The following is a 27,324-nucleotide window of genomic DNA, read 5'->3' as shown; positions in this document are numbered from 1 at the left end:
AATAAACATATTCAAGAGTGTCCATCAAAACAGGAACAGAATAATCAAAGTTGTGAGTATTTGAACTGAAAGTCATGCGACCATATATAGTTTTTTGATGGTGGGCCATAAAGTATGACCCACCATCTTAAACCTCACAAAGCTGGCCTGAGGCACTTCAATACAATCATGGTGCAAACACAATGACAGCATAAACTAACATGTTGTTGACACGCATAGGACAATTATGGTGAATAATAAACACCCACTAGCGGTGTTACCACATTTTCGTGAGATTAAAACGTGACAAGATTTGTCCTTCTGAAAAATAACCCTGTTTTGTATGAGTGAATAGATAAAACAATTAGACAAACACCACCAAATGTAAGTAGAGTCCACAACGTCGGCCAATGTGTTAGATCTTTAATATTTAGGTTTTTTTTGTTGTCATTTAGAAATATTGCACATGGTCATCATGCCTGCTTATGAGTTCACACTCACCTCACTCATCCTAAAATTCCTTCTCCAATGTAAGAACAAATTCCTTTTGAAGCACAATCATACCGTACACACGCACATGTGTGTATGTGTATGCACATACGTCTGTGTGGGTGTTTGCACGCTTGCATGCCATTGCACACGCATGCAGATGGGACACATGGCAGCCCTGACTGACCCCTTAGGGATGTGATAGTCTGCTTTATACCTGTTTTATTGGAAATCGCCTGAAGATATACGTATGTCATATATATAGTATATATATATATATATATATATCCTGAATGGAACCCATAACAGTCAACATGGTGGACAAAATAGTCGCGATGACTATAAAAATACTGTCTCTAGAGTGGAGTATGAAAATGAAAAATAGACTATTGTTAATGTTGCTGTGTGACGATAGGACGAGTGGTTGTTGGTCATGTTTACTATGAGCTAGCTGCATGTGCCAAAAACGTACACGCACACCCAAACACAGACCTAAATGCACATATATGGAAAAAAACGCTGAATAGATATATATATATATTTTTTTCACACATCCAACAGTTTACAGAGAAGTATAAGAGATGCCCAACATCATCAACATCATAAGAACTACCCCTCCCAACTCTTCACCAGGGAAGCAAAGTGCTATTCAAAATGTGACTTTTAGTACGTTATACTCTCTCTCTCTCCAACAATGATTCATTTCTTTCTCATCCGCAACCTATGGCACTCAGCCGTCCTCCCCACGGAGCCCCCGAGGGGACATGGAGAAACACAAAATTGATGGGAGGAAAAAATAAAAACGAATTTTTGCAAAATCTTGCAAAAGTTTTGCGAGCTAGCTACAGGACACACATCGGGTCATATTGTACAACTGTAGAGGTATTAAATAATACCGTATCTATGGGAACAAGTTTTCAATTCCGTGATGGTTATTCGCCTTGTCTTTTGGAAATAAAATGCTAACATGCGGCCCTAGCTAGTGTTGCTGGAAACATATCTCTTTGAGTACTGGTACTCAAAAGGAAATACATTTTATTAGCCATACATTGGTATGGTAAACATCGGTATGTAAACAGTTTTGCGAGACCTCACAACGTAAAAGGTATTGCGAGATCTCAGAAAAATCCACAGAAAAAAAAAACACACCAGTGAAAGAAAACGATGTATTTCCTTTCGAGTACCAGTACTCAAAGGGACGTGTTTGCGGCAATATGAGCCAGGACCGGATGTTAGCATTTTGTTTTCAAAAGAGCAGCTGAATAACCATCACAGAATTGTAAACTTGTTCCTATAGGTACAGTATCACTTTATGCTGCTACAGTTGTGCAGTATGGGATGTGGAAATGCTGGAGATGGAAATGAAACCATGCATTTCCAAGCTATGATGTGTGTCCTATACTGTTACAGTTTTGCAAGATTTTTTAGTTTTTCAGCCATCATTTTTTTTGTCAATGTCCCCTCAGGGGGTGCCGTACTTCCCGACCCCCCCCCCATTAAAAAAAAAAAAGAAAAAACAAACCCACCCGTTCCCAGAAAAAAAGAAATGTCCTATTGCACCATTTGATGGGAAAGGTTAAAGTGTCGAGAAGCGAGGGAAGGAAGTAGGGGGAGGGCTCCAGAGACGACTGCCCTCCAGGGCTGGTCTAGGATCTGCTTTCCCTGAACTAACCCTAACCAGAACCATCCTGAGCTACATAGCGCTTGACCCGGGACCAGTGCTTAAGGGCACTTTCTCACAACGCTTTTCAGAGAGGTACAGCTTGGGGTGGGATTGGGGGGGGGGGGGGGGGGGGGGTCATTGATAACATGTGGAACAAAGTTATTGTCTTTTCTACTAAAACAATCTCTAAGAACAATACTTTCCTGATTTGACTCGCGGTGCTCTCGGACGAGAGGGGCGCCGCGCAGATTGTGCAAACACCTGATTTTCGACATTTTACAAAGAGCGACGACAGAGAGAGACGAGGCAGCCTCCCCCCCTGCTTAACATTTAAAAATCAAACGGGGAGGGGGACAACCTCTAAAGTCCAAAGTCTTTTTTTTTTTGTGTGTGATTTTCTTGACATTATGCTGGAGAAGAAACACAAGCCACGAGAGAAAAAACGGGTTATTTCCACGGCAACAATGACGAGAAAGCAACATCATATCCACTGGGAGGTTCCAACCGGTGTGGTTATCTTTTTTTTGTCTCCGTCTGTGAGCCTGACATCTTGTTGTTGCGTTGCATATGAACTTTTTTGGGTCCGTCCGTCTTTCATCCAGTGTCAAACGTCTTTCCGAGCCACACAACCTAGAGTGTCTTTGACATAATCTCTTTACGCTTTCAAACACACACACAATCCCGCCAATGGGGGAGGTTCAGTCTTTCAACATGGCAACAACTGAAGGTGCAAAGATTGGTCACACAAAAATCACTTTGTCTTCTCGTTACAATCACTAAAAGTGTGCAGCGGGGGCCGCTTTGTGTGCATACACACTGCACTGTCCATGCCTGCGTGTGTGTGTATGTGTGTGTGTGTGTGCACGCTGTCTGTCTTGCAGCATCGAGGGGCTGTGGAATATCAGTGGAGGTCGTCGGGGTTGTGATTTGTGTCCAGGCCACTGTGCTGAGGAGTGGCAGGATCACGAGGTCAAGTCAATGGCAACTGAGGGCTGGCTGACAACAGCAAACTGCATCTGCACGGTAAGTGACAAAGTGCCTTTAAATGTGTGTGTGTGTGTGGGGGGGGGGTCCTTGGTGGCAGCTCCTGGGTGCAGCCAATCAAGAGTAAGAGTAACAGTCTGACTAGTTAAGTGTGTACATGCTGGAGACTACACCTGCCTGCACCATGGTTTATACTGTGTGTGTATGTGTGTGTATGCGTGTGTGTGTGTGTGTGTGTAGCACAGAGTTCGCGCCCAAATACAAACTACTGTGCAAATGTGCTGAGGGCAGACCTGGGTCAAGAAGTGAAAATATCCTGTAAAGATTGTCCGTTTCTTCAGCCTCATGGGAATATTGAGAATTTTTTGTTAACATTCCAGACCACATTCCGATAACCTTCCAGCCAGGTCAGAGTAGAGTAAGATCCGGCTTATGAACCTTCGCTTTTTGGCTCCTCCTGGCTCTGTCGGCCTTTGTCCTCTTGCTGCTCCGCACCTCCTCCGTCATCCCGAGATGATGGATTGAAGGCAGGGCTTTGAGAAGGGGTGGGGCCGGCCTCGGATGAGCCGCCGGGTTCCCCGCTTCCCGGCGTGGCGGTCTGCATGATCTTTTGGCGGACTTCGCGTATCTTGAGCTGCAGGCACACCTTGGTGGGGAAGGTGTCTGCATAGCGAGCCTGGAAGGCAGCAGTGGCCTGAGCTGGAGGAGGGGAGGAGGGGGGACACGTGGCAGGAAGTGAGCCCGAATCCTAAATATGGCCTTTCACAAACGTAAAGGGTCCCTGACATTATTTATCAACCTTACTTAAATGTATCATATATTGTTTGTCATTATGTTCGACATTGTTCCATTTTTGAAAGGGAACAGTAGATTGTCAATAACGACATTTATTGTTCATGGCGTCACCATTCCTGTAAATCATCATCATCATTCAGTCCTATTTACGGATTATGAATGTCATTTTTGCAAATGTACTACTTATTCTTCTCTTTTGTCACATTTCTGAGGGCAAAAATATTGTATTTCATGAGCCCCAAAACCCTTTAAATTTGGAAAAAAATTAGCCCCCGCCACCAGTTTCACAGATCATTTAGTGGAGGCGTCAATCATGACAGGACGCACACAAATATCGTGTTCCAAAATAAACAGGAAGTTGGCCATTTTTTTGGTTAAGGGCGGAAACAAGGGGTTGTATTTCAACAAACTAGTCTCGGGGTACTGGAAACTTTTATGATTAATAACTCAGGTCTTCATCATAATTGGTGCATATGATGAATGCCCACGCCCTCTGACTTACATGAACCCTGACTTGCGCGGGGGTACGGGGGGGCGCTTGCAGCTTTAATGTTTATTGTTATTTATTTAGAAATAATTCAGTCATTTTTTTTCTGTTCCACTTCCAATGGTGTTATGTTTTATGGTTTAAAAATGACTGTTTGGACTGGCTTACTCCTTACTACTCTTTTCAAAATAAGACATTTCAGAGCTGTACCTGAACAATACCGTCAAACTGTGATGATCATACCATCAGAATCTCATAATGGTCCATGCATAGTCAGGACAGTTGAATCACCTGAGGGAAAGAATCCATGTTCCTGAAAGAGCTGCATGACAAGAGCCCGGCGCTGATCCAGAGTCCTACGCAGTGAGGAGAAGGGCACCCGGTCCAAGTCTCCCAGGAGATCCTCTCCATCGGTACCTGCTAGGACAAAGGTTGGGAGTGAGAACTGGGAATGGGTTCTAAGCTGTGATCTCTGTCGATGTCAGTGTCCCACCTGCTCTGTCAAAGGTGAAGATCTCTCCCTCGCACTTTGCGGCGCTCTTGGGGGTGTTGGGTTCTGAGCTGCAGCTGGAGAGGCGGCGGGTCTTCCTCCTCGGCGAGCTCGGGTCCTCCATGGTCGGCTCCAGCTCTGGTGGCGCAGGGACATCAGATGTTGCATCAGAGGTGTGACAATGGAATATGGAAATGAAAATGGGGAGAAGTGGCGGTCTAACCCGTGGAGTTGCGCCTCTTCCTGCGGTAGCTGCCCAGGATGGCTCGAGGGGATGTGGCCAGACTCTGCAGAGTGGGCGAGGGCAGCACCTCCTCCGGGTTAAACTCTGGCAGCTCAGCAAAACGCTCCTCAAAGTACGTCTCTGACAAAACCCTAACAATTTTAAAAAGTTGACAAAGGTTTATGAGGAAAATGTTTAAAATATTTAACATAACATTTAATAATAATGTGGAAATATTGAACAATAAAATATTAACATACACACAGGCTTCAGCTGTGAATATTTATTATGGTCCCCGGACACAGATCGTGGTAAGAGACCAGAGTTCAATCCCACCCTCGGCCATCTCTGTGTGGAGTTTGCATGTTCTCCCCGTGCATGCGTGGGTTTTCTCCGGGTACACCGGTTTCCTCCCACATTCCAAAAACATGCTAGGTTTACTGAAGACTGTGTGAGTGCGAATGGTTGTTTGTCTATATGTGCCCTGTGATTGGCTGGCCACCAGTCCAGGGTGTACCCCGCTTCTCTCGCCCAAAGACAGCTGGGATAGGCTCCAGCACCCCCGTGACCCTCGTGAGGATAAGCGGTAGAAAATGAATGAATGAACTTGTGCCACTTACTTGTCGTGCGAATCGGGAGACTTCTTGAGGGGTGGAGGTCGGAACTTGATCCTCTTGGAGGAGGAAGCGGGCTCTCTTTCGGCGGGCGGGGGCGGAGGGAGGTCCACACTTGAAGATGGTGAAGGAGGAGTATGAGGTGCAGCCTTCAAAGAGAAAAATGCTTGATGTGTTATTGTTTTATTTCCCACAGACTGTTGACTACAAAACAACCACTTCGCATTTGCAGATCGACAAATTTGAAAACATTTTGTGACCCCAACCCCCCCGCCATCCCCTTATATCCCTCTGAGAGCTACATAGTGAAAATCAAAGGATGCGGGTGATGATATATTGTTTACATTTTGTCCAATGTCAAAAAAGCCATTATGTGGTACAAATGTGTGGATTACATACATCCTGAATGGTAATGTCAGCACCTTTTTCCTGTGACTAAGTCTTCACGTGACTCAAGACTTACTGGCTGTGTTCGAAACCGCATACTTACCTACTACTCATACTAACTTTTTGAGTATGCAGGAAGTTCCCGGATGCATACTGCATTCGCCAGAAATGTTGAATATGTATCGTCAGCTTGCTACTCATACCCAAATTGCCCAGGATGCAACGCGACGTGACATCACCGGGACGAGATCAGTCCAAACGGCGGTGTCAAGCAGGATATATTGCGAATTGGTTCGCTTCTTGTTTTCAAAGCAAAAGCAGTGATTTATGTTTTTTTGTATGACAAAAGTAAGCGGGTATTTTATTTTGTGAAAATAACCGGAAGTGCATTGTTCACTAGCGAGCTTAAATTTTGCCGAATTCATCCCAACAAAATTACCAACCCAACAGTTGGTATTTGGACAAATAAATGGCACACTTGGGATCTAAACGGCCACTTTCACCTGATTTGAAAAAAAAATCTGAATAAAGTGATGTATTTAAAGACTTTAGAGCTAAAGTGAAATCAGCTTCAGCCTGACGATTTCGGCTCGGGTAGGAGCGCAATGCATTGTGGGTTATCATGTAGTAAGCTGTAGCGTAAACACTTTGCATACTGTCTGATGGATTGAGTATGCACTATTAAATTTGTCTTGCCTCTTTACTGCTTCGATCCTCTGTCTCCATCTCTCCGCCTCTTTTATCTTGATGGCCATCCTTTATCCGTTGCTCCAGCGGGTCTTGTTTCTCTCCGCCATGCTCCTCCTCAACGACACGCTCCTCCTTGATGACGTGAGCGCCGTCCTCTTCTTGTTGTGCTGGAAAGAAGATGCACATTGTTGGCATAAAATCATTCATCAAAGACAGCAGAGGCTTGTGTCATGTGTTTGCAGGAGCTCGGCATCGTGGGTAAAGTTGTACCCGTGACCTCTGCGGGGGTGGCGACAGAGCTGGAGGTGTGTTGGCCTTCTTCCTCCTCCTCAGCAGGAGCATCCAGCTCTTTCTTCACATCCACCTTCTGGTCGACCACCTCCACACTGGCTGCCGAGCCTTGAATCGGCTTGGGACTGTCTTGGTCTGGGGCGTCGGCGGCAGAGGGCGCTGTGGTCACGGCGACCACGCTTGGCGCCAGCGGAGCAATTGGAGCAGGGTAGATGGCGGTTAGAACCTGATGAGGGACATATTGGATCTCGTATTAGATGGCACCTGACATTGTGAACAGCACGCCACCTTTGGGTGCTCTTTACCTGACGGCCAGCGGGGGACGCCGTGTGGTTCTGGCAGGTGACGGGCTGAAGCAGAGTCTGCCCACCTGGGGCGACGGCTGTGAAGCCTAATGTCGTCAGAGGAGATGACAGATAGGTAGAACCCGGAGGGGGCGGGGCTTGGTGGGGCATTGCCGCGGTAGCGCTTGGGCCAGACTGAACGTAGGTGATCCTGGAGGAGAGACGTGTTATGCGTGTCAAAGTTAGACACGATATTAAGTGGAGGCCAAATGAAGTCTTTCAGGTGTTCTTCACCTGGTGGGTGGAGAGGTCAGAAGAACGGTCTGTGGGGGCGCAGGCGCACCAGGAGCCATCACCGTTGCCATGGAAACAGGGAAGGGGCTCCCATGGTGCACTGCTTGTGTGTGGACGTTGGGCTGGACGACAGGCATGGGAGCGATCTGAATGATCTGCGGAGGACAACACGTCAATAAATAACATCCATGTCTTGGTGTCTGCTGGGTTGCACTGCGGCTTCGTCATGGGCCGAACTCCCACCTTGTTTCCTGTGGTGGGGCCGTTTTGCACAGGAAGAGGAGGGGCCACCAAGGAGATGGGAGGATGTGGAGGTGTGGACCCCGCTCTGACAGTTGCCATGGGAACCAGCATCTTGCTTGGCAGCTGGCTTTGAACTGCTGAAAGGAGGAGACAGGAGACGTGAATGAAGTTGAGAAGGCAACACAGGAGCCACAGGTGGGCGGGGGACGTTGACATGGGAAGCGGGGGCATTTCAGGCCCTGATGAAAAAAAAGTGGAAGGACGTGAGTGCATTGAGTGACTCAGGCATGGGTGGGCGGCAGCACATCTATTCGTTGTAATGGTTGTGTCAATCAATCAAATCTACTGTAAAATGTTTTCTTATAATTAGCCAAGTCATTTCTTCTCTCAGCCAATCTGGTCTCACCTCTGCATCCTGACGCAGCTGTCACTCCTGCCCCCAAGTGCGTGCCATTGGCCAGGGGGGCATCAGTGGGCACTGAGAGCATTTGCTGGTGGGTGAGCTGAGGTGGGGACGGGCTTTGGGTGGGCAGGATGTACTGGACCTGCGCTAGCGGCTTGGAACCAGCAGGGGCGAAAGCGAGGGGGGAGGTGGTGGCAGCGGGTCTTATTACAGCTAGGGGGGGCTGAAGCCTCAAGGGCTGGGGGGGTGTCAAGGGGCCTCCCAAAACTAGGCTAGTAACCACGCTGCTGCCCGCCAAGGTGGGAGCGACAGTGACCGTACCGGGGGAGGAGGTTGAGGACAGGTACCCACCCCCCGTGGAGATTGGCAGCTGCTGGCCTCCTCCAATCAGCAGCGTCGCTGTCTTGTCTTGAGGCGGGGAGCTGAGGGTGACGGCGCCCTCCACGGGTGTGCTGGAGATGGGCAGGGGTGTGCTGGCAATGGGTCGCACCACGTTCGCCACGGTGGCGGGGGTGGCACTGAGAAACTGGGTCACACCCTGTGGGGGCTGCGTGCCGGCCGTGATGGGCAGGAAGGTGATACCCTGTCCACCCCCTCCACCTGCGGCTTCACCTCTCATGGAGCCTCCTGTGCTTCCCTCCTCCCCTGCTTCCTTCTTTCTCTTCCTCTCACACTCTTCATCAGCAGCACCTCGTTCTCCTCCTGCGCTCCTTTTAGCTGGAATGGAGTCGGCCTGGGGGGTTGGAGGGGAGAGGGAGGGGAGGGAGGAGCGAGCGAGTGGCTGGAAGCCATGTTGGAGGGAAGGGAAAGATGGAGATCAGAACATGAAGTTGAATATGCAGACTTTCTTTGTTTCCATAAAGTTAGCACACAGTTAGCATGCAGCATGAGGCGCACCTGCCCATCAGGTTCGTCATCGCTGTCCGTCACCCTCTCCTTACATTTGAGGTCAATGGAGCCTTCAGGACACGAATCCTCTGGTGAGACGGCACACGTGTCACAAATGTTTCATTCAAAGACACCGCTTGATTGGATGTGATTTTCTTAGAGGAGAGGAGCGCTCACCCATGACGTCATCGTCCCCCTCCTCCTCACAGATGACCATGCGCTCCTCATCGCTGGTGACGTCCTCGCTGGCGCCGCCCTGGTGTGAGGCGTGTGGCAGAGGCTGGTTCCGGAAAAAGCTTGGCCCGTCCTCCTGGTGTGGAGCAGACGACAGATGTGTCTCGAGACACCCGACTCAAAGACGAGACAATGCAGGAGACTGAGCCCACGAGAATGACACAAGGCCAGATTTTGACTTTCATTTTCACAGGACAAACAAATAAATGACACAATTACTGGATTAAAAAATATATTTTAATTAATATGATAATAATGAGGGCAGCACGGCGGTCATGTGTTTAGCGCGCAGACCTCACAGCTAGGAGACCGGGGTTCAATTCCACCCTGGGCAATCTCTGTGTGGAGTTTACGCACATGTTCTCCCCGTGCATGCGTGGGTTTTCTCCGGTTTCCTCCCACATTCTAAAAACATGCTAGGTTAATTGGCCACTCCAAATTGTCCATAGGTATGAATGCGAGTGTGAATGGTTGTTTGTCTATATGTGCCCTGTGATTGGCTAGCCACCAGTCCAGGGTGTACCCCGCCTCTCGCCCGAAGACAGCTGGCATAGGCTCCAGCACCACCCGCGACCCTCGTGAGGATAAGTGGTAGAAAATGGATGAATGATAATAATGAATAAAAACGTTATTCACAATTCATACATGGCTCCGTTTATGATTGCTCGTCCTTTCAACAGAGAAACCTTTCACACAAACATCACCTCAAATGACTCATGTATCAAAAGAATCAATTCTTTCAAAGAAATAATTGATTGTAGAGCATGAAGAGCTGGTATGAGAAGTATCAATATTTCAGTATGGATCTGCCCATCAACCCTATGATCTTCTTTTTCTTACAGGATGTAAATATGTTTGTTTGCGCCTCCAACAGTTGGTATAGTAGGGGAGGGATGTATGTAATGCTTGCTAAGGTATTTGAGGATAGCACACACACATTAGTGCTAACAGCGCCAGCTTGAAGACAAAAGCATGCTTCAGTGTCTGACACCTTGAAAAGCATTCAAAAGCAGGCAGAGAGATGTTTCAAGTTGGAGGCTGAGACCCCCGGGAGCTTTCTGCCTTAACAATTCTCACACAAAGGCGGCTGTTTTAGTGGTGTGAAGGACAAACACGCACACACACACACACACACTTGTGTTGCTTTGTTCTCATGGAAAGATAATCACACATACATTCTCTAGAGTGCGTCGGCTGCCTTCAAGCTGCAGACTTAACAATCCTTTACCTTCTCGTGGTCTCCCTCGTGCTCCCTCTGCTCCAGGGTGTGCACGGCGCTCTGGGAAAACGCTCTGGGACGGGGGTGCTGCCCGCCAAAGGGCCCCCCATGGAGGTCTGCTCCGCCCGTCCATCCCGAGTTTCCCAGCTTGCCCTCCAGCGCCTGAGTTTCCAAATGAGTGTCTAGAGAGACGAAAGAGAGGCTGAGCCAATATGGTGGATCATACACAAACGATATACTGTGTGTTTGGAAATGTTGGACAGGGGCCCTGAAACCTTTTTTTTCATCTTCACAGGACATTGCTGGCAGTTGTATGTGTCCTATCATGCATCATCATGTCAAGGCAACACACACACCTATACTTTCGGACATGCTCCTTTCTCGCGGTTCCTTGGCGGCCCCTCTGCCATCAGACAGAGACTTCCTTCTGTCCTTGTTGCACCACTTCCAGTCCGGATGAGCTCGGAAGTGTGCCTCCTTCACCTGGAAGAACGTCTCAAGCTGAAGTTTAGACACTACTAACTAACACGACTTCAGGATGCGCACTGAAGTAAAAGACTGAAATAAATCCAAAACAAAGAAGCAGTCATACCTGGAAGGCTAAGTCGTGGTACTGCTGTTTCTCGTTGGGTCCCAGAGCATACCACCACTCCCCCAGGATCTTGCTGACCGTTCTATTGTCCTGGTTGGGATGTCGCTGGTGTACCAGGGCTCGGTGGCGCTTGCTGAAGATCATGAAGGCATTCATGGGGCGCCGGATGTGGTCTTTCTCCTTCTGGAGGAATGAAAGGAGCAAAATGCACATACCTAAGAGTTCAGCATGGTTTTGCTTTTTTTGTGCATCTTCAGGCGGGACTGACCTTCCTGTCCCCGTCTTTGGGCAGGGCGCTGAGGGACTGCGTGCGTCTCTTTGCAGGGCCAGACGAGGGCGCCGGATCATTGGCGCCAACACCAGGGGAGAAACTGCAGTGCAAAATGATTTGGATTAGAGTGTTAAGGTCATATTTGTATTGCATAATCTAAACTGTTGGTTGTATGAGATCGGGGTGCTCACACTTTTTCAGCATGTGAGCTACTTTTCAAATGACCAAGTCCAAAACATCTACCTCTGACTACAAATACAGAAAATATTGGGTGATATGGACCTCATCATATATCACTATATTTTTGGGCTATATAAAACAAAACAACATTTAAATTCAGTATAAATCTTGCATAAAAAGCTACAATCCTTAAGCGATATAATGAAATACACATTTATTTATTGTAAGAAACTGGCTAACGTCTCTAATGAAATGTCAGCGTCTGCATACAAATCTTCAACAAACTGTAATACCTGTAGGCTAAATACAGTATGTAGGGGTGTCATGAGAACATGGGACACGAGGAAAACAGACACATGGCCACATTTTGTGGGCTGGCTGAATAATCAAGTTAATTTGAATCTACTGTGTGGTTAATCCATTAACTTATTATCTCCCTGAGCCCAGTGCCCAGGAGACAATTTTTGTCTGAGCGAGAAACATTTTATTGTCACAATATCTTCTGACATGAGATCTTGTGACACCCCTAAAAGTCGACATGATCTATTTCTTACTATAAAACTTTTAAACTACTATAATAAATACTAATGAATAGTATTTCACAGTTTCACAGGTAATCAAAGTAGTTGATATCACTCACAATTCCAATTCAATATGGCAGTAATTCTAATTACAAGTCATCCCTCAACAGTTGTCTACATAACCGGAGTAATATGACAGTTGATATAGCTACGTAGCGTTCACTATTTACACACTTTATGTATTATGTCCAGTTAGCATTTGCTACTGAACATTACAGAAAAGAAGAAACGCAGATGATTATGCAAATGACGATGCATCCGAAGTCAAGGCAACATAGGAAGAAGCTTTCAGCAACAGGAACCTTTTCCAATACATCATGAAATAATAGTTTAACAAGTGGAAGTGTAGAAAACACGCATTTCTCTAGTGGGGTTCAGGGCGTGAAGCAACAGTTAGAGCTACAAGTGAAGGCATAACTGCTGACTTTGTTTATCTGTAATGGGAATAATAAAGATGAAAGTTGCGTCAGACGTCTGTTCACCATTGCTGCAGGGGAGCAAGAGCGAATCAGGAGAGGCGCTTAATTTAAAAATAATGCATACTGTATAACAACTCCAAAGTGATGTTTATGCGACCGATCCACACTACCTTCACGACGGACGTGACGATACTAGATAGCGCAGGTGTACCCAATGTCATGGCCTGGAGAGTGTACTTTGCCTTGCTTGTCAAGCAGTCGTGGTAACGCCTCAGTGAGTCAACACACGCGCGCCGAGTTGTCGCTGTGCTAACACGTTCATCAGCATGCTAATGCCGAGCAGGGCAAACATGTTGACTGTGCATTCCTGTTATCTCGCCGCCGAGAGTCAGGATCCTTTCATTCAGTCGGCGGCGGCAGCGGCGGCCTTTCGAGAGCACGGCGACCCTGAGACATTTCTGTAGAAAACAAAACCAACACTCTACGAGCCAGACAGGCTGTCTGAGTCAGCGTGAAAGAGCAAAACAAGAGGCAGACGATGAAGAGCGCGGCGAGTGAGCGAGCAGAGGCTGTACGGCTGTTTGCAGACAACACGCCATTTTAGTGGATTTCACGACACGCTGCGAGCGTAGCATCCTTGTGGGAAGTATAAGTGGTACTTACAAACACAAGTTTGATTAATGAAGATACATCGCTACAAACACGACTCCACATCGCCACGCTGGTTTTCCTCTTTTCCCAGGGGAGGATAGTAACGCACCAGAAAATGTTAGCTGACATGAATTAACTGTCAACTGTAAACCTAAGTGAAGCACTGTCAGTTGGATTTTATAGAAACAAGCAGGGATATGGGTGATAATGTGATGCTAGTTTCATTGCAAAGCATGCTAGGAAACCACGTGCCTGCTTTCCCAACTGGAAGTTACCCAGCATGCCTTTTGGATAATCATTCATTCATTCATTCATTCATTTTCTACTGCTTTTTCCTCACGAGGGTCGCAGGGGTGCTGGAGCCTATCCCAGCTGTCTTTGGGCGAGAGGCGGGGTACACCCTGGACTGGTGGCCAGCCAATCACAGGGCACATATAGACAAACAACCATTCACACTCACATTCATACCTATGGACAATTTGGAGTGGCCAATTAACCTAGCATGTTTTTGGAATGTGGGAGGAAACCGGAGTACCCGGAAAAAAACCCACGCATGCACGGGGAGAACATGCAAACTCCACACAGAGATGGCCGAGGGTGGAATTGAACCCTGGTCTCCTAGCTGTGAGGTCTGCGTGCTACTATTTTAGTGTAAAATAGTATTGTTTTTCAGGTACAGTATATTGATTTTTAAGTCTTTATTTTGATACCCGCATAGTCCACATTTGCTGGTTGCTGTGTTATTTTTGGTTGCACCGTGAGTGAGGGGTTTGGTTTGATGACCCCCCACTTGGAGGGGCGTCACTTGTTTTCAATGTGGGCCGCATGTAATTGAGAAAAATATAAATAAATAAATATATATATATATAATTCAAATATAAAAGAATAACAATACAACAAAAATAAGACAACAATATTTTATTTATAGGCTTTTGCGGCCCACATAAAACTAAATGGCAGGCTGACTCTGGCCCCCTGGCCTTGTGTTTGACACCTGTGTGTTGTTTGGGCATCTGATTATTTGCAGCTAAACATGTTCATTCGGAAGACCAGGGTCACTAGCTAGCATGAGCGTCTGGCTTTTGTACTCACGGATCATCCGTGTCGCTCTCCGTCTCGCTGTCAGCCCCGCCCCTCTCCGTGTGAGGGTTGTCATTGGTGGGAGGCTGGCGTGACGGGGATCCCCTCTCCAGGTCTGGTGGGCGAGGGCACCCGTCGCTCACCAGGGCCACGCCGCATCGAGGCTCTGAAAGCAAACAGGGAAAGACTCACTGTGCCGCCCTGGAGGAATGTAGTGGTACTACAAGCTGTCATTTATTTTATGTGATTAAATAATCAGTGTGAATGCCAACTGTGCTGAGTTGCAATGTTTTTTTCGAACATGCTGACATGAGCGGCAGTTTGCACAACATGTGTACTTTTGGCTGTCAGTGTGGGACGTCCTGTTACAAGTACAAGTCCTGCACAAGTACACCTTGATAATATCAGCACACAAAAGCACACTCGCTCTGTGTGATGTATGAAATGTAACAATATGTCTATTACTGCAGGTGTAGATTGAGCTGTAAGACACTGAAACACAATCTTACTCAAAAATGAGTGAGGTTATGTTATTTAAATACCATAATTGTTTTACCATGGCTCTGATTGACAAACTGCTGGCCGTCGGCGGGCTGGGCGGCTGCTCCTGATTGGCTGGGCTCCAGGAAAGGGACGAGCGAGTGCCAAGGGAACACTGGCACGGAGCGAGGCTCCACGTTGGTCCACACTGTGTTTGCATGGACAGGGAGAGGGGGGGAGAAAGGGAGCGGTCATTATGTTTGTCCGAGTCAGTGCTGTTGCGGACTGCAGATAGAAAGAATGACCTCTGACCCGACTGTGATAAGTGAGTTTCCGTGAAGTAGGAATCCTTGTTTATAAAATGGAATATTTTTGTAGTTAGAGCACAGAAAGCCTGTTGACCGCCTTCCAAATACACGTTTAAACCATCGTCTCATGTCTGGTCACACCCCACTACATAGTTTTTAATGTGATCTGAGCAAAAAATTGTCCTGTGCACAAAAAAATCTCTGCTGACATGGAGGAAACTATGGAAGAACTGAGGAGAGTATTTTGGAGGCTGTGTCGACTCCTTGAGGTGAGGTAGGGATGGTGCTTTTTTCCTGCAGCGCTATATTTAGATTTAGGAGGAATCTCAGCCGTGGGGACCTCCGCCGCCTTATGCATATTTATTTATGGGCCTTTACTTTTCTTTTTTACATTTTGGTAGTCTTTCTATTGCATGGCGGAGGCAAGGCTACAACGCTACAAAGGCAGGCGGCTTGCTGGCAGCCGTGTGAGCGATGTGCGAGGGAGGGAGCAATAACGGCGCGCTCGGGTAATCAGCTCAGGCTTTCACTGCGCTAATTCTTCCAGTGGAAACCGTGTATCCATGACAACACGCCAGCAATACCGGCGCTCCTTTTTAGTCGGCGCGGTGATGAAACACATTCACATCACGCTGGGACTGCCCTCCGTGCCCTGTCTGATTGTCTGGAACTGCATGTGTGCGAGTTTGTGTGTGTCTGTGTGTGTGTGTGTGTGTGTGTGTGTGTGAGACTGTCCTTGTTGCACTTCTACTCTCTATGTTGCATGTCTAGACTTGTCAATATTTTCACCCTTTGAGAGTTTCACTGAAACACTCCTTATCTCTCTCTCACACACATGCACACACATGCTCATATGTAGGGCGACACCCCACGCGCGCACACACACACACGCTTTATGGCACCACGCGTACGAGTCATGCAACGCAAAACACATAATGAGCAGCATGTTGGGGAGCCTGAGTGACTGGTATTTGAAACCTCTAATCGGGCCTCTCAACTCAGACAACCAAACAGCTTTCACACTTTGGGAGGAGTAAAAAGAAAAAAGGGAGCCCTACTGGTAAATAATTACAATAAAAAGACAACCTGCTTTAACTCACTAAAAAATACATTTAAAAAATCCCCTTGCAAACCTAGCCACAATGTTATAAGTAATGTGGTAATCATAATAATGTTAGGGATGCACAATAACATTGTGTCGAAATGAGGGAATTATGACATCATACTGATAAATTCTATAACATAAAAAATGGCTCAGATAACTGATCATTAAAAAAAAACACTCCAGTGAAATGAGATTACTTGTGAGCAAATCAAATGTTCCCTTTTTCTCCTGCCTGTGATGGCCTGTAGTAACCTCCTCTGAGCTCACTTGGAACCGAACATTTCCACTTCACATTCACTTTCCCAAGAAGACATGCTAGTGCTAGTTGTACCACATATCCGCGATGAGGGGGAAGAAACCCCCATCGATTACATAAATACAGGAAGTGAATAAATGGAATAGTAACAGATTGTAAAAGTAACAAATGGGGGGGATTTAATAAGCGTTGCTTTTTGGGCGTGTGTGGGCAACTGTGAATTGATGTATGTGATGCATTCCATTGTAACCTGATGCATGTTGAAATCAAATTAAACCATTAGCATTAACATAAAAGTGCAAAAGGTTCATCAGAGACTTCTGTGGCGTCACACCGGCTACTCAGAGCGTGAGCCCGAATACAGTGCACCTTGCTGGGCCACATCAGGTGACTTCTCACGCTCTATGCGCTGGTTCTCCTGACCTCCAAAGCGACACACCGGCTCCTTGGAGCATGTGTCCAAATATACCTGCAGTGCACTAGGCGGGGCCACAGCAGGTGGCTCCCTCCACTCTATAGTCTGGTTCTCCTGATACAAACCGTATCAATCATTTTTTTTAATCCCAATCAAAGACCCATTTGCCGTGAACTTTTGGCTTTGGTTGTCATGGCAATGGCAAACACCTCTATGTACATACATCCCCCAAGTACATACTGTATAGAAAACAGGCAACCGAAGAAGTTACTTTCGCTCTCCTACAAAGAATACTAAAGGTCATCAACCACCAGCCATTACCAACGTTTAGTGTTCACCTGTGCCAGGGCGTCCCATGATGATTTGCTTGCGTGGAGCAGGGTGAGGAGACTCGGCCGGCAATATGAGCGGCAGCAAAGCCGTAGGTGTGGGGTGGCAGGCAACCGGCTGGGGCAGGGCACCAACGCTGGCTTCGGGTTTGCTCTCCCGGCTCCCGGATCCTGATGAGGACAGGATAGGACCCGTGGTGGTTGACATTGAGACCGGGGCAGAGGAGCTGGAAAGGGCGACGTGGCCTGCTGAGGCTGGGGTCAGGGACTGGAAAGGAAGGGAGGCGTCATATTTTGTTCAAATGTTAATGAAGAAATGTTTCCACCAAGCGGTACAGTTTAGTTGGCTGGGATACACTTTGGAAATGTTTCCATTGCAGTTGTCCCACAATGCTCCAGTTAACAGATGACACCACGAAAGTACCATTTTTGGCACCTTTTGTCGAAAAAAATGACAAACAAAAGAGTACCGCTTGGTGGAATTAACAAAACTCCACACTTACAGAGCTGGAGGTGACCAGGACCAGAGCAGAACCAGGGTTGCGCAGAAGAACGGCGCCATTAGTGGTAGCTCCATTGATGGGAACAGGCACCTGCAAGCCTGGAGGAGTCGGATGTTGGGCCTGGCTGAGCTCCCTGGACCGACTCCTTTCCCGCCTTGCTAGGGGGCCCTCAGAGAACTTGGCTAGGGGCACATCTGGGTTGCGGACAATAACTGGGGAGTCCCGCAGGGGCACGATACGGCGTGGAGAAGGTTCCTGTGGCAGCGGGGAGGGGGGAGTTGGGGAGACCAGCATGGGTGGGGGTGTTGAAGCTGCAGAGGATGGCGGCCGGCTGGTGGCGCTGCGTGGCCGGGGGAAAATCAGCGAGGATGGGGTTGTGGGTTGACTCTGGGGAGAAAGGACTCTGAAGGCAGCAGGGCCAAGATTCAGATCCCCCACCCCCTGTTGATCAGGTTTGTTCTGGTAGTCCTGGACTGCTGCCAGTGGAGGAGGGGGATGGGTGTCAAGCTTCCTCTTGCTGGGACTCATGGGCACCGTAAAAGTGAGGTTGGTCTGAAAAGTGGGCACAATGCCTGAGAGGTGGCGCTCTCGTTCTGTGCCTAACGTGCCCAATTTGGTGCCACTCAGCTGGCGGTGGCGGCGTGAAGAGGGCGCGGTGATGGGGCTGAAATTTGCTGGGCGGAAGCCGAAGTGCGGGGAGGGAGAAGGTGACGGGGTCGGAGAAAAAGGCGACTGATTGGAGATGGGCGAGTAAGAGGGCGTGCCTGAACGGGAACCCCCCAAGGAGACTAGCATGGTTGCTGCCTCACACTCATCAAAGTCAAAGCGAGAAAGGTCTTGGGGAAGAAGGGAAGGAAGGACCAGGCGGGGACGGGAATCTCCTCCGCGGCTGCTGGCCTCACTGCTTTCCCGGGAAGTCTCATCCCAGTCAAACTCAGAGCTGGCTCGGCCCCCGCTTAGTCGGAGATCAGATGGCGTCAAGGTCCCTGTGCTACTACCCCCTCCTCGCTCCCGGATGCCTCCACTGGCTTCCATCTCCTTGGTCCTCATGGACAGGTGCCTTGAGCAGTATCCTCTGCGTTGTGACTCCTTGGAGCAGCCTTCCCGGGAGCACAGCCTCCTCCACTGCTTACCGTTGAACTTCTTCCGGATGCCCGTAGGCGTGCAAACCACATCTCCCTTCTTGTACTTCTGCTGGGCAGCTGTCAGTGGGGTGCGTGAACGTGAAGAGGAGGAAGAAGTGGAACCTGACCCAGATCCACCACCCCCTCCACCAGAGGAGCCACCTCCTGATGCTTTCTCCAATCTGGAGGAGGATGTGCTCGAGGAGGATATAGGTGGAAGGGGCGGGAGCTGGGGTGTGGAAATGACAGCAGCACTAGCGGCTGCGGCTGCTACGGCCGGGTCGAGGCCGAGCAGGACAGGGGAAGGAGGGGGGTGAGGGTTCAGGGTAAGGTGGCTGGAGGGGATTCCAATGCCCTGCACCACAGACAGGTGGGGATTGAGGTAGCCAGGAGGGGGCTTAGAGACAATGTGGCGGTGTTGAGGCAGTGCCATGGGTTTGGCCCCCGGGATAATGGCCCCCATTGGCACCATGTTGAAGTGGGACACCTCCATGTCCTCCTCTGGGGTGAGCGGCATGTAGGAATGATGTTGCTGTTGTTGCTTCGCACTTTTCTCCCGTTCTCGTTCCTGCTTTCTCTGCAGGTCCCTCTCCCTTGCAAAGTCTTTGTCAATGTCCCACTCCCGCCCTGGAGCCAGGCTGAGGACAGAGGTTGGAGTGATTGGAGTGGTAATGCCGTGTCCTGATGTGGAGGACACAGGAGCCATGCAAGGGTACACCCTTCCCAACACAGAACCCACACCAGGCGTCATACCCCGGCTCAACCGACACACCTCCTGCTCCACGTCCATCTCATCCCTGTCCTCCTGCTCCCTTTCGTTATCTCGTGTGCCCTCTGCTGCCTCCCTTGATGGTAAGTCCAGGTCCCAAGGTGGCACCAGGAGCCGGAGTGTTTGTCTGGACACCCACACGGCTTGCATTGCACCGGCTGCACCCCTGCCATCCTCATCTGCATTGGCAGCTCTTTCATCAGACAACAGGACACGGTAGCAATTAGCCACCGCTGGGTGAGTGTCCACCTGAGTCACCACGCCTTCCTGGTACCACTGGCCTTCGCCACCTTTGTCATTGCTGAAGGGCACGCAGACGCGGGTGCCGAGTGATATCGGGTCAACACCAGGCGGGGGGGCATCCAGAATGATATCTACGACCCCTGGAGGACTGTTGTGTCTATATGGATAACGGCAGAGTGCCTTTTCCCCATTTAGTTGCACCTCCAGGCTTCCATATTCACCGTTGACTTTACGGACCACACCGGCACGAAACACCAAGCCCAAAGTCCTTTCCTTGTTCCTCCTTTCGCCTCCTCCATCCTTCTCACTTCTTCTCATGAGCTGTCGGGCAAGGACTCGCTGATTCTTGAGTCCTTTGGCCAGAGCGTCGGAGAGAGCATCGGGCAGGGTGGAGGATGGGTGTGGGGAAACGTCTGCCACTACCTCCAGGTCTGCTGAGTGCTCACTTGCAGTGTCCGTGGAAGAGCAGCGAGGCAGTGGACTGGGTGACACTCGCTCTGAATCCCTGGCCATCTCTACCCCTCCTGGCCTCTCCCCTCGCAGAGGCAGGATAGGTGCTCCCGGGGAAACCTCCTGAGGTGGCTCCCTGCTGGTGGTCAAGCCGTGGAAGTCCGCCATCAGGCTGCGACTTTGACTGCTGCCGTCAGGACTACCTGAACATGATGACCCTTGGGTGAGGGCTCCACCACTCAGAAGAAGAGGAGGGGGCGTGGTGGATCCAGGGTTGCTATGGCTACCGGCGGCAGTGATTGAGCAGTGTTCTGATGTGTATTTCTTTTTGGGAATGCGGGCCTTGAAGGTGGCGGTTTTGCGACTGGATGTGGGATTAGGACTGCTGTTGGCGCTCGGCGTGCTGCTGTTACTGCAGCTGCTCCCGCCGCTGTCGCTGTGACTCAATGCTGAACGCGCCGGTCGATCATCTTTCCCAGAGTCCATGACAAGCGATTCACCGTCTGAAGAGTCCCGGTTTCTGATTGGGTCAGAGGACTCCGAGTGGGATGAAAAAGAGAAGGGATCTTGGCTTTGCAGGTTTTCGTCCGAATCTCTTTTCTCCCCTCCTTCAGTAGCCTCACCCGCTCCACGGCGCTTCACCCCTTTGGCCCGGGTGGAGGGGGGGGAACGCCGGCCCTGCTTTTTTATTGGCTTCATCTTGTCATCAAGCTAGTCTTTGTTGCCCCCTCCTTCTCGGCCCTCTAGTCACGTCTTCTGCATGGGCTGCTCACTCTCATCGCAACTTGCTGCTTTTGTATTTCACAAATGCTGAAAGAAAGGAAAAACACAAACATATTGTCAACCAATCCACAACAACAACATGATAGTAAGCAAAGCGTAACAGCTGGAGTGTGTCTGTGGGAGCTTTTGTGCATTTTGGCGGCCTTCTCCAAGTTCCCAAGCATGCCTTTATGGACCTTGCACAAAGTCAAAGCAATGACAGTAAAACGGTGAAATAGTCCATAAAGTAGTGGCGCTGCTTAAGTACACACAATGACAGGGTGCTGGACGGGAGTATTGTAATGAAGGTGTGACTCATTTACACTTTCATAACAGATCAAAGTATTACATAAGGTCACATGACACGCATCCATACAAGGTGGCTCGCTGCTGAGCAAACACGGAGCAGACACGTCTGCTGTCTCTCTTTCACACACTGCATGCTTGAAATCAGGGAAGTAGAGGCGGGGGAATTCCTTCTACACTCGCACACACACACACACACACACACACACACACAAACACATACACACTGTGGCGACCTTTATCTATGCGTTTCAATCCGCCCCGACAAACTCCATTTCCTGTGGAAGAGCATTAGCTAACTTCCCGTTACTTCATTCGTCCTTTCTCTCTCTGCCACTATTAGCTTACCAGCATTCCTCTCTCCTCTCCCACGTCCATTTTTATTCCTCATCCTCCTTTTGGATTCACGACTTTCCTAATCGGGCCTCTTTGCTCACACTTTTGCTTCCGTTTGGGAGGGGGGGGGGACTACGCAGATTGATTTTGCTGACAAGGTTTGTTTGATGTGTGTACGATACGCATGGGACTCGCCCCACAGCAAAGCACGCTTGATGTCTTTGTCCATATTATTATGTGCATGAAATAATGAAATAAGGGCGCTGAGTCCAAAAGTGAAGCACAGACATTAAAAATGGCAAATGCCATCAGGCTTGAAACTACACAACATTGCTAAAAAAAAACACGGCATCTTGTTACGTTTTGTTCGGGGACACTTCTATGCCGCTTATCGTCACTAGGGTCGTGGGGTACATCTTTGGGTGAGAGGCGGGGTACACCCTGGACTGGTGGCCAGCTAATCATAGGGCACATATAGACAAACAACCATTCACACTCACATTCATACCTATGGACAATTTAGAGTCGCCACTTAACCCAATATGCATGTTTTTGGAATGTGGGAGGAAATCGGAGTACCCGGAAAACCCAGGTCTTCCCGATCTCCGGACTATGTGGCCGACATGCTAACCACTCGTCCACCATGGACATTATAAAAACAGTGAATATGATGTCCCTCTTATGTCTACTATATTGAATAATAGGAGTGCAACGGTTACTATAGGGGTGTTATTTAATGTCTAGTGCTCTAATAATGTAAAAAAAACATACTTAGAATTGAGATCGGTATCATTACGGATTAGTAGATGATCTGATCACTAAGGGAATAATTTACAGTCTAAAGAAGGCCAACTAGGCACTAAATTACTGCAACAATAAAACTGTTGACATATCAGTCATCCACGTGGAAAAGAACACTGCATTGAGTGTTTCCTGCCACCCAAAACAACCAATTTAACACAAATACCTCATCAATTACGCCGTGGACACAGGTGGCGGCCCCAAAGCTGCACACCTAGAGTGCAGCTAGAGTCAAGATGGAGGTGCTGCCGACGTTAAAGCGGTGCCACCGAGGCTAATCACTGAGGAAGCAGCACTGCCTGGCCTCCTCGGTATGGAGGTAGGCAGAGTGAGTCGGCACAACAGCTGGCGTCGTCACGAGGCCGATGATAACACGCTGCCGTCAACCTGATGCAACTCGCTCTGGTCTGTGTGAAACCGTTCTCTAGTACACTACACTACCAACGCCACCGCCGCTGGCCAGATGCTGTGAGTTGTTTCGTGTCTCCAAAACCGGCCTAAAGTCACATGGCACCACACTCGCATATTAAATCGTCTCAAAGCACACCCTGGGTACACCCTGGACTGGTGGCCAGCCAATCACAGGGCACATATAGACAAACAACCATTCACACTCACATTCATACCTATGGACAATTTGGAGTCACCAATTAACCTAGCATGTTTTTGGAATGTGGGAGGAAACCGGAGTACCCGGAGAAAACCCATGCATGCACGGGGAGAACATGCAAACTCCACACAGAGATGGCTGAGTATGGGATTGAACTCGGGTCTCCTAGCTGTGAGGTCTGCGCGCTAACCACTAGACCGCCGTGCCGCCCACATATATATGTATACTGTATAAAACATCAATTTTCTATGACGCCAAAGAAATACATATTTTAGGAGCATTTTCCAGCAGAAAATGGTCAAATATACAAATATAAGGCATTTAAAAGACACACTGTTTTCAAGACTGGATGTATTTAAGTAGCATTATCGTCACCATCATTGAAGAAGTTGCAGTATTTTCATCCATTAGTAGTGGTTGAGTGCAAGGATTAATTACTATTGCAACAACACATCGTCAGGAGGGGAAAACTAACCTGTCTCACGTTCCCTTTAATTCATTATAATGTACAAGTAAGTGTTATTACTAAATAAACATGTAGTAAGCATAGCAAATGAAGCAACCCGTAGGCTAGGGTGTGTGTGCCTCTGTGTTATGTCTTATTTATGTGATATGTGTCCTATTTTATCTTATTAAATCTACTATATTGGGTAATGGGAGTGTAAAGGTGACTATAGGGGTGCTACTTTGAGTCTAGAGGGCTCTAATAACGTTAAAAATGTACTGAGAAAGTGGTAAACTGGTTTTCTCTGTCTTATTTTCTCTTATTATGTCTTCTATATTGGGTAATGGAGTGTAAAGGTGACTATAGGGGTGCTAATTCACATCTAGAGGGCTCAAATAACATTAAAAATGTACTTAGAAAGTGGTAAACAGGTTTTCTCTGTCTTATTTTCTCTTATTATGTCTACTATATTGGGTAATGGAGTGTAAAGGTGACTATAGGGGTGTTACTTCATGTCTAGAGGGCTCTAATAATGTTAAAAATGTACTTAGAAAGTGGTAAACAGGTTTTCTCTGTCTTATTTTCTCTTATTATGTCTACTATATTGGGTAATGGAGTGTAAAGGTGACTATAGGGGTGCTACTTCATGTCTAGAGGGCTCTAATAACGTTAAAAATGTACTTAAAAAGTGGTAGACAGGTTTTCTCTTATTATGTCTACTATATTGGGTAATGGAATGTAAAGGTGACTATAGGGGTGTTACTTCATGTCTAGAGGGCTCTACTAACGTTAAAAATGTACTTAGAAAGTGGTAAACGGGTTTTCTCTGTCTTATTATGTCTACTATATTGGGTAATAGGAGTGTAAGGTTGACTATATGGGTTTTATTTCATGCCTAGAGGGCTCTAATAATGTTAAATAATGTACTTAGGTAGTAAAGTGTTTAATATCTGTTTTCTAAGCATATTTGCTTTGCTCTTAATATTTTTGCTAACTTTTTGTCTCCCTCGGCATCCATAAAAATGACGTGCAAGTGCATCATCACCAATGACGCTCATCAGACGATGGCTGCATGTTGGAGACCCCTGGTCAAGATAATGTTGGGAGTAATGTACGTGATGTCTCATCAGGGCAATGATTCATCAATTGCGTCTCTAATTTGACTGCCCAATAGCATGAGACATTCGTTTATGCGACATGAGCAATTTATGTGGAAAGAAAACTTGCATAAAGAGTGAAAGAGTCAATATGGCCTTGACTTTTTCATCATTTATGCTCCTCAAGACGCTGTGGAATGCTGCTTTCCTGCAGCATGATGACATTTAACAAAATGAAGTGATCAAATCAAAATCAAATATTGTATTAAGTAGTATGTGGCATGGTTTTGCCTCGTTATGCACCTGATGGTTTGCTCCTTTTTGCCTTATGTGAGACCTGAATCCGTCTTTCTCTCAGTTGCTTTTGAGCATGGCATTGAATGATTAATTGCATATACATACAGTAAAAATGGGATGGGATTGAGAATGGGATTGCACAGAGGTAAACTTGTAGGACTAAAACGTAGGGACAGGCACCAAACTGTGCTTTTATAGGTACCGACCGAATTCCGTTGGTACTACGATTTATGTAAACTGAAACGGTACCATGTTTCTGTACCTAAACGCATCTCTGTGACTATGAGGGAGTGGAACAATAGACGATAGCTGTCAGTCATGTCCAGTTGCAGGCTCAGTCACTTGAAAGGCCACCTTAGTGACCAACAACAACCACAATTTATACGGAAATTCACTTCATTTGTGCATTATTTTGGAAAAAAGACTGCGTACTTAAGGGTATTCATTAGGGGTGTTACAAGATCTTGTGAGATGAAAACAAGGCAAGATTTGTGGGCACTAGGCCTAGGATGATAATAAATCAATTCACTACACAATAAATGAAAACAAACTGAATTATTATATTATATTGCCGCCTTCAAGACGCCATGTGCTTGCGTGTCTGATTTCCTCGTTTGTCGCCTCCGAAACAGGCAGGAAGAGGGTTGCTTTCAGCAGGTCTGTTGCATAGAACAACGACATGAACAGAGTGAGCCCTTTTGTCAGACGTACAGTCTCTTTGTCTCGGTGGAAGGAGGCGGGGCGGTTAGTATACACACAGAGTGCATAAGAGTGTAACGTAGTATAATTTATACTAGTAGACTGCAATATATTGCCATTTTTTTCATTGTACTTAAAAAATGTAATGTTAAAATCTCGTCTGAGTAGTATAAGAAATATGTAAAAACCGCAACGTTGTTTTGATATGCTTGTTGTATAGTTCATATATTGAAAATAGATGTTACACTGAAAAATGTTAAGATTTTAGTATGAACCAAAAAAACGTTTATTACCCATCTATACCGTTTAGCACAGATGCATCGGTAGCATATGGGTTCACGTGTGAAAGGTACCCATCACTACAGACACAGAACATTTACGCGTCCTTCTGCATGCTATGTGACGTTTGAAAGTGTGGATGTTATTTTTGTCAAGCACAAATGTAGTAGTTATGCGCACAGGACTAAAAGTTAAGTGAATAACAGGATTATTACAGCTCGGCCTGGGGGGGCGAGGCCAAGCCTGTTTACTGCCTTGGTTAGCAAAAGGAACAAACAACAAACCAGCAACTTGGCTTGGAATGAAAGCGCTGTATGCAAAAATGGGTGCTAGTATCAAGATGACTGGCATGCATTGGAGCTGGCTGCACAACAGCATGCGTGCATGCAAGGCCGAGGCTGCACACACACAGACACACACACACACACACAAATTAGGCCGCAAGGAAATCCTGCTACCACCAAGGGAAAGAATGTCTTTACTGCTTCATATTGCCACTAAAGCCGTGAAAGGTGAGCAGTCACCCAAGTTGAGTAAAAGTGCTTGTTGGGCCCATCAGTGAGTGACAGCTGTGTCAAATGACAGCTGAGGCCTCCAGCACAACTTTGCACTCACTCTCATCGTTATTTGCTCCATTGTCAATGTTTTAAACACAAACAAGGCCCTAGACTGCCCAACCACCGCCCCCTCCCAACACCTCAGGCCCCCTCCTCCTCTCGTCTGCTTCGTGATGATGATGATGATTATTATTATTAAGTCATGCGAGTCAACGGGACAGAAAAGTGCAAAGACTTGGTGCAGTTACTGAGTTATGACGTTGGATTTAATTCTAGTGGAAAACTTTCAGGCTATGTCGAGACGCACCGCTCCCTTTTCTCACACCCTCCTCCTCCCGGCCACGCAGTAGACAAGCTAATATTCTCGGCATAAAATGCTCTGCTGGAGTTCAGTCAATGTACTCCGTAGTGAACACGAAGAAGAAGAAGAAGATGGTTAGCCGCTAGGCTAGTTGCAGGAGAAGCTTTAGTTAGCTAACACTCACCGCTAACGTCAAGCTGGCCCAGCTGTACTTATCTAAATGCTGCCAAGTCCGCGAGTGAAAATAGGGCAGGGAGGCCGGTTCCAGTCGTCCGCGGGTGCCAGTCAGTCGTCGCTCATGTTTCTCCGGCGAGACAACTTAAAAATGAGGAGGACAAAAAACTCCTGCCTCTGTACATTCTACGCTACAGTCGCAAAATGGTGAATGGAGCCACCGAAGCCTTGACAACCAGGCCGCTCG

At 47.7% G+C, this 27,324-nt stretch overlaps 1 protein-coding gene across 5 annotated transcripts; it reads right to left on the bottom strand.

Annotated features, from left to right (window-relative positions):
- Positions 1 to 137: 137 nt before the first annotated feature.
- cica (capicua transcriptional repressor a) lies at positions 138 to 27,324 on the bottom strand. 5 transcript variants are annotated; one of them, XM_058046590.1, is made up of 22 exons: positions 27,088 to 27,324; positions 17,828 to 21,223; positions 17,334 to 17,592; positions 14,988 to 15,119; positions 14,444 to 14,597; positions 11,518 to 11,620; positions 11,250 to 11,432; positions 11,014 to 11,140; positions 10,667 to 10,839; positions 9,382 to 9,514; positions 9,214 to 9,293; positions 8,320 to 9,109; positions 7,914 to 8,047; positions 7,671 to 7,825; positions 7,398 to 7,587; positions 7,072 to 7,318; positions 6,808 to 6,968; positions 5,731 to 5,873; positions 5,111 to 5,262; positions 4,891 to 5,025; positions 4,689 to 4,814; positions 138 to 3,814 (listed from the first exon to the last, which is right to left on the bottom strand). In XM_058046590.1, the coding sequence occupies exons 2-22, from the start codon at positions 21,110 to 21,112 to the stop codon at positions 3,546 to 3,548; spliced, it is 7,131 nt and encodes a 2,376-aa protein (XP_057902573.1). In that variant the 5' UTR covers positions 21,113 to 21,223; positions 27,088 to 27,324; the 3' UTR covers positions 138 to 3,545. The 5 variants fall into 5 exon arrangements, with proteins under 5 accessions (XP_057902573.1, XP_057902572.1, XP_057902575.1 ...); XM_058046589.1 differs by having other exon boundaries at positions 139 to 3,814; positions 7,914 to 8,050; XM_058046592.1 differs by having other exon boundaries at positions 139 to 3,814; positions 7,914 to 8,050; positions 8,668 to 9,109.

Source organism: Doryrhamphus excisus, chromosome 14, assembly GCF_030265055.1.
Source record: "Doryrhamphus excisus isolate RoL2022-K1 chromosome 14, RoL_Dexc_1.0, whole genome shotgun sequence".
Lineage (NCBI taxonomy): Eukaryota > Metazoa > Chordata > Actinopteri > Syngnathiformes > Syngnathidae > Doryrhamphus > Doryrhamphus excisus.
The sequence above is the reverse complement of the archived record's forward strand: the minus strand, read 5'-3'. Positions and strand labels throughout refer to the sequence as shown.